Below are 14,276 nucleotides of genomic sequence, written 5' to 3'. Positions count from 1 at the left end.
GTGCTCTCTGATCTTGGGCAAATATCAGGAAGATGCCTAGACAAACTATATAAAGCCCTGCATACATATTAGTCAGCTCCAGTATATGCATAATCAGTGACAATTGGGGGGGGGGAGTTATGAAGCAGCATTAGGGCTTTAAGTCATGATATTTGCCCCTTAATGCAACTTAAAGGGCCCTAAAGCCACCTGACTTAAATTACCATGGTGAGGAGTGGCCTAATGGTTAGTGCAGCGGGTTGAATTCCTATTACTGCCTAATGATCAGCAGTGGGTTGAGATCCTGGGGAACTGAGCTCAATTCCATCTGAAGCTCCTTGTGACCCTAGGCAAAGTACAATATACTACTTAAATTGTACTACTACTACTACTACTACTAGATTGTGAGCCCATTAGGGACAGCGCAAGAACCAGTACAATTATATGTAACAGGGGCATATCTGGACTCCGGTGGTAGGGGGGCCAGAGGGAGGGGACACATTTTAGCCCCCCCCCCCCACCACCAACGACTCTCTCCACCCCCCTCCCCCACTGCCGTTGCTTACCTTTGCTGGCGGGGACCCCAACCCCCGCCAGCCGAGGTCCGCTTCCACCTGCCACTGCCTTTAAAAATATTTCTTCAGCTGGCGGGGGACCCCAACCCCCGCCAGCTGACCTGAGGTCTTTAAAGTTCTTCGTCCTCCATGGCCGTGCTGCTGTTGAAAGCTGTTGAATCCAGTTCGGAGTCTGACGTTCCAGCACGTTGTACATGCAGGAGCGTCCTTCTCTTCATAATATTCTTTGTACCTTTGTTTCTCTTGATCCAAACACTAGGTTTCACTTTTTTCATTTATATTTTATGGTTTATTAAAACTTAATGTATCGCTCTTCATAGGCACATAACTAAGCAGGGTTCTATTGTGCTAAATCCTACTGAAATAAAACACCTGATCTCCGACATCATGTTCCTTCTTCTATTATTTGTTATGTTAAAGCTCAATGCTTCATTATTCGTATCTGATATTCATATTTGGCAAATAGTAAAATATGCTATTCGATACAGCTCTAATAATAAAATATTCAAACAAAACAAAACTTAAAGACAAACAAGACAAAACAGAATCCAATAAATCAGAATAGAAAACCATTAAAATGGTTAGGCTTATAAAAATAAATAAGCTTTTAGTTATTTTCTAAATTGAATCACAGAACTAATTTGTCAAATTCTAACAGGGAGCATATTCCATAAAATAGCACCATCCACACACAGAAAATTGAAGAGCAATATTCATTAAGTCTAATGTGCTGATAGGATGGAACATCAAGCAACAAGTTATTTGCTTTCCTATAAAAAAAAAAAAAAAGGTTTGTTGCCCTTAAAATAGCTCCTTTCCATGTTGCCCTCATGTTCTACTTCCCTCAAATTTGACCATCCTGCTAACAACTCCTTGAGGTATTCCCCCATCTAAATTAAACTCTGGAATTCGTTGCCGGAGAACGTGGTGAAGGCGGTTAGCTTGGCAGAGTTTAAAAAGAGGTTAGACGGTTTCCTAAAGGACAAGTCCATAAACCACTACTAAATGGACTTGGGAAAAATCCACAATTCCAGGAATAACATGTATAGAATGTTTGTACGTTTGGGAAGCTTGCCAGGTGCTCTTGGCCTGGATTGGCCACTGTCGTGGACAGGATGCTGGGCTCGATGGACCCTTGGTCTTTTCCCAGTGTGGCATTACTTATGTACTTATAAATAAAGTTAGTTTTTTGAAGTCTAGAGTCTTTAGTTTTTCCCACACACCAGGGCCCTTTTTTCCACAGCAGGTAAAAAGCCCCCAAAACAAAATGGCCATGCAGTAAGAAAACTCTTACCGCGTGACCATGCATTGGGGAGCCTTACCGCCACCCAGTGAGGTGGCGGTAAGGGCTCTCACACGCTGCCCGATTACCGCCGCCCTAACCATTTGCGGAGGGGTTCCCCCCCCCACCCCCACCCACAGAAATGGTGTGCACTCGACCCAGAACTACCACCGGCGGCCGTATTGGGCCGGTGGTAGTCCCGGAATAGCGAATGGCTTACTGCCGCTCTGTAAAAGGGCCCCTAAGTCCAGCATGGCACCATCCCGTGAGGGTTCCATTACCAACTGCTGAAACAATTCTTTCTGTAGAGAATCCAGGATCTCCCTACTTCTAGAAGGCCACAGGATACTGAAATCACCTATTAATATAGCTATATTTTGAATGTCTTCAGTTAAATTTCTGTCCACTTCTTCTGCCGGAGACAGAACCCACGGGGACGGGGACAAATTTTATCCCCGTATCATTCTCTAGTCTGGAGCTGTGCTATTTAGGAAAGATAAAGGTACATAATTTGAAGGTGATTCTCACTTTGATGGGAAGCCAGTGTAATTTGATTAATAAAGGGATAGTAATTTGATTCCAGAGCGTATCATAATTTGGTTATTGTCCCACAACAGGCTGTCATATTGAATTCACAGTAGATGGCCTGGTGTCATCGGAGTCCAGACAACGGGCCATCTTAGTTGTGGTTTCAAGGGAAAAGGGTTATGGGGGTAGGGTGGTGGTGGGTTCTTCATAAGTGAGGCACTCCCATGACTATACTAAGCGTATCAACAGACATTTTTAGCATCTTGCCCTTATTTCATGCTGACATTATGCTGTGAACATAATTTCTGTGCTTAATTCACCCTATTCCAGATGTTGCTGAGGTCAGAAGTGCAACTCCAGTTATTTGGAAAAGTATAACATTACAACGAGGATGATAATGCTGAAATATGTGAGTCCTCTCTGCTTTGGTTTACAAATACAGGATACAAATATTTTTATTCATTTTACTCAGAAGTACATCAAGCCCAATATGATTTATGCACATGGAAAAAATGTGAGGCAGCAATAGGCAAAGTCAGAGTCCTTGAAGAGGATTAGAAAGTTATGTGACTGTAACTGTATGACGAGTCAGACTTCTTCATAAACTGACCTTCAGTGATGGCCAGTCCCCCTTTTTTAACTAGCATAGATCAAACTACACAGAAACAGGATATACGTGAATGTCCTACATGAGACAGGTGTACATTCCCATCTGTTCTTTCTTTTGACCTACAAATGTCTGACTAAAATCTTTAAACTCTGCACTACAATTCAATTTTAAATGGATTTCTTCCACATCAGAAATGGGTCTCCTACTGGGCAGAATCTTAAACCTAGTTTTTCATCCTTTCCTTCAACACATGCAGAGAGGATTGACTAGCCATGGAAGAGACTCTGGTCCAAGGTTCTGGATCCAACTCCTACTCCAGGGCCAAAAGTATTACAGGGGCAGAGTTTACAGGCCCTATAGCATCGAGTTCCAACTGTGACACTACAGGGGCACCAACATGTGAAATTCAGATTTACATATGTTGGGCTCTGAAGGGAGCCTTGGTATGTGGTTCCCCTACCAAACACTGTCATTAGGCTGGCTGTGTTATAGAAGGAAGAAGGTGAGGCCTAACCAGGGTAAAATTCTTAGCACTAATGAATGAAGATCTGTGGCACGTTGCTTTGAACCCACCCCTCTTTTATTATCGTAATTGCAGTGAGCTGGGCTAGGGAAGCTTCTGACACAGGACTGGAAAGGAAAGAAAATCAAGCCAAACAACATACCTCAACTCTTACACCTGTAAAGGTTGAAGAATTTTTCAACATGCCTCCTAGCAGAAATTTTAAATGGAAACTAAAATGCAGATCTCACCAGGCCTTGTCAAGAAAGGGCCGTGCGCCCTGAAGTTCCTCCTTCAGGCTTTCAACCTCCACCTTGAGCTCGATGTTCTGCAAGAAGAAGGGAATGGCATTAACAATGGTTACAGTGGTGCACTTAGAAACCTCAACTGAAATCACATCACTTGAGTAGCTTACCAGGCAAAATAAAACATTTCTTATAGCAGCGACTTGATATTATGTTATGTTAGGTTTATAGAATAAAGTTCAATTCAAAGTAGTTTACAACAAAAATACAATAGATAAATATACCATTAATGATGTTTTAAAAGCTTATGTACAAATTATTATGTGGCAGCTAAGGGCTGGAGAACATGATTGACGATTCACAATTACAGCCTCTGAAATTTCAGCTCCCGATTTTTTTCACAAGTGCACAGGCATTCATGAAACTTTTTTCATTCAGTCTATCAATTGTGGCCTGTCCTCCCTGAGGTGCTGCTTTTATTTCCAGGTCATCTAATGGTCTAACTGTCTCCTAGGTTTCTTGTTTTTAATGCACTTGAAAAAGATTATATTTGAAGCTTTTGTCTTTTTGGCAAGTCTCTGCAAATTCTCACTTGACCTGCTTTATTAATGTCTTACTTTCATTTTTTTAAGGGATGCCTTTTCGGTTCAATAGCCTCTTTCACAGCTATGATGATTTCCATTAGTAGAAGGAACTCCAGGATGGGGAGTTGGCTGATATGCAATAGTGAGACAAGAAGAAACTTAGAATGGAAAGAAAGCGATATTGCCTGCACCAAACAAGGAAGATGCAGACTTTTGTCTAAAGAAACCGCCTTCCATTCAGGCTAAGCACGAAGGTACTGGTGGTCACCAGGCCCTAGCTGAACAAATCTATGTCTGCAGTGCAGTACTGGATACAACGAAAGCAAAAAGAACGTTGTTCCAGGAGAATCAGAAACAAGTGAAGTCCAGGTTTCTAAAAATCCTTTATTCTCCAACAGTATTTATTTATTTATTTATTTTATTTATTTGTTGCATTTGTATCCCACATTTTCCCACCTCTTTGCAGGCTCAATGTGGCTTACAATACATCATGAATAGTGGAAATAAGAAGAGAGTAGACATTTGGTATTACAGAAGGATTTTGGGTTACATGATAATGATAAACAAGAAAACATTATAAACATGATAATAATATAGCAAGAGAACATAATAAAACAGTTTTGGTTACATGTGGGAGAGTTCACATGTGTTGATCTTTGTGGTATGTCCTGTCAAAGAGATGGGTCTTCAGTAGCTTGCGGAAGTCGGTCAGTTCACAGATCATTTTTAGGTTGCATGGCAGTGCATTCCAGAATTGTGTGCTCAAATAGGAAAAAGTTGATGCGTGCGTTAGTTTGTATTTTAGACCTTTACAATTGGGGAAATGAAGATTAAGGAATGTTCGAGATGATTTCCTGGCATTCCTGGGTGGTAAGTCTATCAGGTCTGACATGTAGGCTGGGGCATCGCCATGAATGATTTTATGAACTAGGGTACATATTTTGAATGTGATGCGTTCTTTGAGTGGGAGCCAATGTAACTTTTCTCGTAGAGGTTTAGCACTTTCACATTTTGATTTTCCGAATATGAGTCTAGCTGCAGTGTTCTAGGCTGTCTGGAGTTTTTTGAGTATTTGCTCTTTACAGCCAGCGTAGAGTGCATTACAATAGTCTAGATGACTGAGTACCAATGATTGTACCAGATTACGGAAAACGGTCCTTGGGAAGTATGGTCTTATTCTTTTTTAATTTCCACATTGAGTGGAACATCTTTTTGGTTGTATTTTTCACATGACTCTCAAGTGTTAGGTGTCGATCTATGGTAACTCCAAGAATCTTTAGGGTGTCCGAAATTGGTAGGCTCAGTTTTGGTGTGTTGATGGTGGTGAATTTGTTCGTATTGTGTTGAGAGGTGAGTATTAGGCATTGGGGTTTTTCCGCATTAAGTTTCAGCTGAAATGCATCTGCCCATGAGTGCATGATATGTAGACTTTGGTAAATATCATGATTTCTTTTAAATCTTGTTTAAATGGGATGTAGATCGTTACGTCATCAGCGTATATGTATGGGTTGAGGTTTTGATTTGATAGTAGCTTTGCCAAGGGTATCATCATTAGGTTGAATAAGGTCGGTGATAGGGGGGGGATCCCTGTGGAACTCCGCATTCAGGTATCCATGTGGCTGATGTAATCGAATTTGATGTCACTTGATATGATCGTGTGGTTAGGAACCCCTTGAACCAATTGAGAACATTGCCTCTGATTCTGAAGTACTCAAGGATATGTAGTAGAATTCCATGATCAACCATGTCGAAGGCGCTGGACATGTCGAATTGTAGAAGTAGTATGTTCTTGCCGGTTGCAATCATTTGTTTGAATTTAGTCATGAGCGTGACTAGTACTGTTTCAGTACTGTGGTTAGAACGAAATCCTGATTGGGAGTCGTGTAATATTGAGAACTTGTTTAAATAGTTTGTGAGTTGTTTGGTCACCATCCCTTCCGTTTACCAGCAATACAAAATCTGGGTCCACCAGAGGTGTAAACACATAAGACCCTACAGAGGCCACGTTTCAGCATGATGTCTTCTTCAGGGGTCGTCAAACAAATGGAACTATATAAATAAAATCCAGAGAAAGTTGAAGCCGAACTCCAGTGTGTGTGTGTGTGTGTGTGTGTGTGTGTGTGTGTATATATATATATATATATATATATATATATATATATATATATATATATATATATATAATTATTGCTCCTCCAATGATTATCCCAATTTTATTTATATTCTGATCACTATTGCTAAGCAGCTCCCCCTTGGTTATGCACTGAACCAAACTCTACACTCTACTGAGAATGAGATCTACAATCAGTGGCGTCCCTAGTGACAAGTATTTGGGGTAGCAACAGGGTGGGGCAAGCTAGGTATAGGAGTGGCAAGCCAAAATGACATTTCTGCACATCAAAATCCTCTCCCCCCCCCTTTATTTTTAATTAGCAATATAAGACACCAGGGCCTTCTATGCAGAAAGAAACCTTCCCCCACCTCCAGCCAGTTTTAGCTAGCCAGTAAAACCACCATTATAATTGATAGCTGTCAGGCTTCTCACGGAAGCACAGGGTTTGTGAGCCCTTGGACCACTGCCGTGGAGCGGCAGTGGCAGGCAAAACCACCCCCAAACCAGAGGCAAGGCAGAACAGGACTGGAACCCCGGACTGGAGTTGCAGCAGAGGCAAACAAGCTGGGACAGGCACAGCAGGAATAGCTAGACTTCACCTGCGCTTGACCGCCGTTCCCCAGGAGTTGAGCCCCTGGGTGCAGGCAGCCGGCAGGACTTACAGGACAGGGCAGGAACTGGATACCAACAGGAAACATACAACAGAGTCAGGACTAAAAGCTGCCAGCCAGCTACTAAGACAGAAACACAGACAGGTGAGAATCAGGACTGAAAGCTGCCAAGCAGCCACTAAAAAGGAACACAGACACAAGACAAGAAAATGCAGACCAGAAACAAGACTAAGAACTAAGCAATAAAACCAAAGCTAACTACACACAAACAAACTAGAACCAGGCAAGAAACTCAGACTAGAACTGGACTAGGCAGACGTGCACAGAGCACACCCACATACCAGGAACCTTAGACGATGCAAAGGCAAACACAGAAGTTTCCAGGTGGTTAATAAAGCCCATCAGCAGCTGAAGTTCAAGCTGCAGGAATCACAAGGCAGCTATGGGTGCTGTTCAGGCACAAACAAAAGAAGCAAGTCTGGCAGCCCGGAAGATCCGGAACGTACTCGGCTGAAGTCTGGAACGGTTGACAGTTCATAGAAGCCACCGGTTCTGGCCACCAGAGGGCGAGGCGAGGACAGACAAGGAAACAGTCACCACCGTGACAATAGCTTCATTCAACAAATTCTGTATGGGAGTGGAGTCTGGACTCTGGATTCAATACAAGATTGATCAGAATCTCAGTATAAACCCTGAAGCTTCAGCTTTGTATCACAAACTTCATATTCCCCTACAATGGAGCTATCACCTTTACAAATCATGCTTTATCATCTCAGGAACAGTACACTTTCCTTTCACTGCCAAACACTTTGTTTAAAGCAGAAGAGTTTTTGTTTGTGTGACGATTCTATAGGATGTGGAGCATAGGCGGTTGGTGGCCCAACTGTTTGGGGAGGCTAAAGGGGGTGGGGCTTACATCCATAATTGTCTGACAACACACAGAAAAAAATAAGTAAAAATAAAATAGTCACAATTAATACCTTTTATTCGTAGATATTAGATATGTATCATATGTCAAAAAATAAAGTGGTTTCTCAAAGCATATACTAACCAATGTATACTATTAAAAAATGTTATCAATTATTAAACACTGCTATTTCCATCCATGGAAAATCCCAAAATGAAATGGTCACAGAGGCCACACTCCCAGTGGTCCCACAGTCCCCAGAAAGCACTAACAGACCCAACACACAAACCACCAGGATTCTTTATTAGTTCAGATACAGAGGCAATAAACTAGAAATTGTTTATTATCTTAAAAATATTGAACAATGAACATAAAAAGTGCAATCAAAAGAACAATAACAGGTAACTGAAATATGGATCAATTATAACACTAGCTAAACATCTGCTTACTTTCTAAAAAGTACCTGGGAAGATCAGGACATATAATTGTTCACTGAGCTTCAGCAAAGAGATCTGTCTCTCTTTTGTCCCTGGCTATGACTGAGGTAAAAGCCTGTAAAATCCAAATGAAAATGAGCTCCCGGGCCAATCAGAGCCCAGTACAACAGGTTTTAAAAATAGTTGGCTACATCACTGCAGGCATTGCCTTTATCTGTGTTAACTGAAGAAGGAAAGGTCAGTTTTTTGTAAGAGCTTAAAACATAACATGAACTACCTGCTGGCCAAACTAGAGAAATGCATTTCAAAAATTAATTAAGGCAGTTTTACAGGTTAAAACATACTGTTCTGTCAAAGCACTTTTTTCACAACTTCCATAGTTTTTTATGTATGTAGTTGATTGGGGGTTTTTTTTTTATCGCTATTGCACTGTCTGATGAGTTAGTACACCACTGCTAACATAGCTCAATGTGATCTTTTTTCACAATTGCACCTTTTTAAAGTCACTGTCCAATTATGAACTTTTAATAATTTATTGGAGGTTACATTTAATTATGTTCAGATTTAAGATTTAAAGACATTCATGTCATTTTTATTTTTAATTTTATATATGCACTTACATTCTGTTTAGCAATCTTTTTTATACACCATGCTGTCAATATTTTGTTCTACCAGAGGAAAGGTCTCAGTGCTTTTGTTTTGCTCATTCATATAGTTTATTCTTTTATTTATTTAATATCTTGTTTCCAAACAAGTCTTTTTATTATTATTGCTTAGGACTATATGGAACATGAATAATTTACCAGCACATCTTTTCTTGATATTGGTAGGAGAGGTATACTACATGGGTTTTAACTGTGCTACTTTTAATGTCTGTAATGCATTTAAAAACATTGTTTTTTATACATATCTATTATTCTTTGATGGTACTCATATCATTTTGTTAAGTTTATGATATTATTTGTAATATTATCATTTTTATGTTTTTTGTATGTTTCTTCTCTGGTATTATTGATATATTTATATAATTATGTTTGTATTTTAGTTCATCTTGTGACCCCTGAGGCAAGCATATGCCGAAACACATAAGAACATAAGCATTGCTATACTGGGACAGACTGAAGTTCCATTAAAGCCAAGTATACTGTTTCCACAGTGGCCAATTCAGGTCACAAGTACCTGACAAGATCCCAAAAGTGTAAAACAGATTTTATGCTGCTTATCCTAGAATATGCAGTGGATTTTCCCACGTTCATCTTAATAATGGCTTATGGACTTTTCTTTTAGGAAATTATCCAAACCTTTTTTAAACCCTGCTAAGCTAACTGCTTTTACCACATTCTCTGGCAATGAATTCCAGAGATTAATTACTCATTGATTGAAGAATTATTTTCTCCAATTTGTTGTAAATTTACTACTTAGTAGCTTCATTGCGGGCCCCCTATTCCTAGTATTTTTGGAAAGAGTAAACAAGCGATTCACATTTACCTGTTCCACTCCACTCAACATTTTACATACCTCTATCATATCTCCCCTCTGCCCTCTATTATATCTCCAAGCTGAAGAGCATGAGCTGCTTTAGCCTTTCCTCATAGGGAAGTCGTCCCATCCCCTTTATCATTTTCATCGCCCTTCTCTGTACCTTTTCTAATTCCACTTTATTTTTTTCGAGATGTGACCAGAACTGCACACAGCATTCGAGGTGCAGTAACACCATGGAGCGATACAAAGGCATTATAATATTCTCAGTTTTGTTTTCCATTCCTTTCCTAACAATTTCTAATAATCTATTTGCTTTCTTTGCTGTCACTGCACATCTATTTATTTATTAGGATTTATTTACCGCCTTTTTGAAAGAATTCACTCAAGACGGTGTATAGTAAGAATAAATCAAACATAAGCAACAGACAATTACAGCAGTAAAAACATTCAAATAACAATACAAAGTATGGCAAAGTATACTACTTACAATGTCAACACAATATGTGATAGAACATTTTAACAGACAGTGTAGGGTATGAGCAGTGGTGTGCTGGTAAATTTTTAACAACAGGCTCTCTCCCCGGTCCACCTCGGCGCCCCCCCCCTGTCTACCTCTGCGCCCCCATCCACCTCTGCACCACCCCCCCAAATTGCAGAGCTGGCTATAGCCGGGGGGGGGGGGGGGGGGGGGCAATGCATTACTCTCTCCAGGAAAAAACTATTAAATGATCCCAGGTTCCAAAATAATTCATGTGTAATGTGGGATAAAATGCCATAAATAAGTAAATAAATATAAACTTTTAATGTTGAGCACCTGATTCTCAAGGTGAACATATTCCAAACACTATAATGAAAATAAAATGAGTTTTTTTCTACCTTTGTTGTCTGGTGACTGTTTTTCTGCTCATGCTGGCCCAGTATCCGATTCTGCTCCTATCTGTCCTCTTAACTCTGTTTCCAGGGCTTCCTTTCCATTTATTTCTTTCCTCCTTTCTTCTTCATTTCTGGTCCTCAGCTTCTGCCTATTTTCTCCATCTATTTGCAGTTATTCTCCTCTCTTCCTTTTCCCTCTTCTCATCTCATTTCTCACTCTTCCCTCCCCTCCACCATATCCAGCATTTCTTCTCTCTCCCCTGCCCTCCATCCACCCACCCATGTCCAGCAGCCCTGCTCTCCCCTGCCCTCCATCCACCCACCCATGTCCAGCAACCCTCCTCTCCCCTGCCCTCCATGCACCCATGTCCAGCAACCCTCCTCTCCTCTCCATGCACCCATGTCCAGCAACCCTCCTCTCCCCTCCATCCACCAATGTCCAGCGACCCTCCTCTCCCCCCTGCCCACCATCCACCCATGTCCAGAAACCCTCCTCTTCCCTGCCCTCCATCCACCCACCCATGTCCAGCAACCATCCTCTCCCCTCCATGCACCCATGTCCAGCAACCCTCCTCTCCCCTCCATCCACCAATTTCCAGCGACCCTCCTCTCCCCCCTGCCCTCCATCCACCCATGTCCAGCAACCCTCCTCTCCCCCCTGCCCTCCATCCACCCATGTCCAGAAACCCTCCTCTTCCCTGCCCTTCATCCACCCATCCATGTCCAGCAACCCTCCTCTCCCCTCCATGCACCCATGTCCAGCAACCCTCCTCTCCCCTCCATCTACCAATGTCCAGCGACCCTCCTCTCCCCCCTGCCCTCCATCCACCCATGTCCAGCAAACCCTCCGATTCCCTGCCCTCCATCCACCCACCCATGTCCAGCAACCATCCTCTCCCCTCCATCCACCCATGACCAGCAACCCTCCTCTCCCCTGCCCTCCATCCACCCACCCATGTCGAGCAATCCTCGTCTCCCCCCTGCCCTCCTCTCCGCCATCTTCCAGCCCTCTCCGCTCCCCTGGTCGTCCATCTTCCGTCTGTCCTCTGCTCCCCGATAGTAGCCCTGCTGGTTTCCTTTCTGCACTGCCGCCGCCGCCCTGCCTTTAAAAAATGTATTTTCCCTCGAGGCGGCCAGCGTTGAAGCGAAGGCAGCAGGCTCAGCTCAGTTCCTGCCTTCGTTCCGTTCCTTCGCATCATGGCTCCGCCCTTGCCTGACGTATTTCCTGTTTGCGCAAGGGCGGAGCCATGATGCGAAGGAACGGAACGAAGGCAGGAACTGAGCTGAGCCTGCTGCCTTCGCTTCAACGCTGGCCGCCTCGAGGGAAAATACATTTTTTTAATGCAGGGCGGCGGCGGCAGCGCAGAAAGGAAACCAGCAGGGCTACTATCGGGGAGCAGAGGGCAGACGGAAGATGGATTAGCGGGGCGGGGGAGCGGAGGCGAGCCGGCTCGCACGGGCCAACAACCGGCTCGCAAGATGCCAGAAAATTTAACAAATGGCTCTTGCGAGCCGGCTCCAGCACACCACTGGGTATGAGCAAAGATAAGTACGAGAGTATGAAATTAAGGTGACAAAGTTGCACACGAGGTCAGAGAGATGATTAAATGTTATCTCAGCTAGGGTAGGAGTGGATAAACATGTGCTGCTGCAGTACATAGAGTAAGTGTGTGTGTGTGTGGTGTGTAGTGTGTAGTATGTGGTACGTGTATGTGTGTGTGACTAAGAAGTTAGTTACTTCTTCCATTAAAGGCCTGGTTAAAGAGCATTGAGCAGAAGGTTCCAATGTATCATCAATGATGACTCCCAGATCCTTTCCAGGGTGGTGACTCCTAATGTAGAACTTTGCATCAAGTAACTATGGTTTGGGTTCCTCTTTCCCACATGCATCACTTTGCAGTTGCTCACATTAAAAATGATCTGCCATTTGGATGCCCAGTCTCCCAGTCTTGTAAGGTCCTCTTGCAATTTTTCACAATTCTCTTGCAATTTAACAACTTTGAATAACTTTGTGTCATCAGCAAATTTAATTACCTAACTAGTTACTCATCTCTAGATCATTTATAAATATGTTAAAAAGTAGTGTCCCAGCACAGACCCCTGGAGAACCCCACGATCTACCCTTCTCTATTGAGAATACTGACCATTTAACCCTACTCTCTGTTTTCTATCTTTTAACCAGTTTTTAATCCACAATTGGACACTACCTTCTATCCAATGACTTTCTAATTTCCTCAGGAGTCATTCATGAGGTACTTAGTCAAATACCTTTTGAAAATCCAGATACACAATATTGACCAGCTCATCTTTATCCACATGCTTATTCATCCCTTCAAAGAAATATAGTAGATTGGTGAGGCAAGATTTCCATGTTAGCTTTGTCACATTAATCCATGCTTATGTATATGCTCTGTAATTTTGTTCTTTATAATACTCTCTACCATTTTGCCCCACACCAATATCAGGCTCACTGGTCTATAATTTCCCATATCACCTCCGGAACCCTTTTAAAAAATCGGTGTTACATTGGCCACCTTCCAATCTTCTGGTACTGGTTTCTCTCCTACATCTTCCTCGGTGAACACCGAAGCAAAGAATTCATTTAAGGATCCTTTTACTAAGGCACGCTAGAGTTTTTAGCACACGCTATAAATAAGTGCAAGTTAAACGCTAGAGACACCCATATATTCCTGTGGGCATCTCTAGCAGTGTGGGCTAATCAGTGTGGGCTACATGTCAGACCTTATAGACTTGCCTATTAGGAACGCAAAAAGATCATCATGTACATTCCTCAATCTCCACTATCCTAACTGTAAAGGGCTAAAATACAAATCCACATACGTGACCAGTTTCTCATACATCTGCACGCAGCTATGGAATGCACTACCGAAGGCCATAAAAACAACGCAAGACCTAACCATCTTCCGAAGGCTACTGAAAACAGATCTTTTCAAGAAGGCATACCATAAACATTCATCTTAAATACTAAACAATAACATTGTACACGATTTATACAAAACCGAACTTTAATCGCATGACTGCTTAACCTCCTTCCTATTAATGATCAAGCACTACCACTTTAAACCTTATGTCGAATAGGGTCTCTCTATAGTCAATGACCTAATGTATGTTACAACCCAATTTATTACTCAGGAACCTTCTTGCAATACCATAATGTATTCTTCTTTACCATGTATGTTTGCACATGGTATACATATATACCATGATCTGTTCCATATATAATATGTTCCATGCACGTTACCATGTATGTATGCACCTTAACGCAATACCATTTGTAATCCTGTTAACCGGAAATGGCAACCGCCATTACGGCAAATGTAAGCCACATTGCGCCTGCAAATTGGTGGGAAAGGTAAAATTATGTATAATCATACCTGATAATTTTCTTTCCATTAATCATAGCTGATCAATCCATAGACTGGTGGGTTGTGTCCATCTACCAGCAGGTGGAGATAGAGAGCAAACTTTTGCCTCCCTATATGTGGTCATGTGCTGCCGGAAACTCCTCAGTATGTCGATATCAAAGC

At 42.1% G+C, this 14,276-nt stretch overlaps 1 protein-coding gene across 2 annotated transcripts in view; it reads right to left on the bottom strand.

Moving 5' to 3' along the window:
• The window catches only part of PDE4DIP (phosphodiesterase 4D interacting protein), a 310,072-nt gene that overhangs the window by 220,757 nt on the left and 75,039 nt on the right, over positions 1 to 14,276 (bottom strand). For both annotated transcript variants that reach the window (XM_030207593.1, XM_030207594.1), the window contains one exon: positions 3,728 to 3,804. In XM_030207593.1, coding sequence (XP_030063453.1) covers positions 3,728 to 3,804 — 77 coding nt within the window. The remainder of the gene's footprint in view (positions 1 to 3,727; positions 3,805 to 14,276) is intronic.

This window comes from Microcaecilia unicolor, chromosome 6 (assembly GCF_901765095.1).
Source record: "Microcaecilia unicolor chromosome 6, aMicUni1.1, whole genome shotgun sequence".
NCBI classification, from domain to species: domain Eukaryota; kingdom Metazoa; phylum Chordata; class Amphibia; order Gymnophiona; family Siphonopidae; genus Microcaecilia; species Microcaecilia unicolor.
Note: the sequence above shows the minus strand (reverse complement) of the source record. Positions and strands in the feature narration are given on the sequence as shown.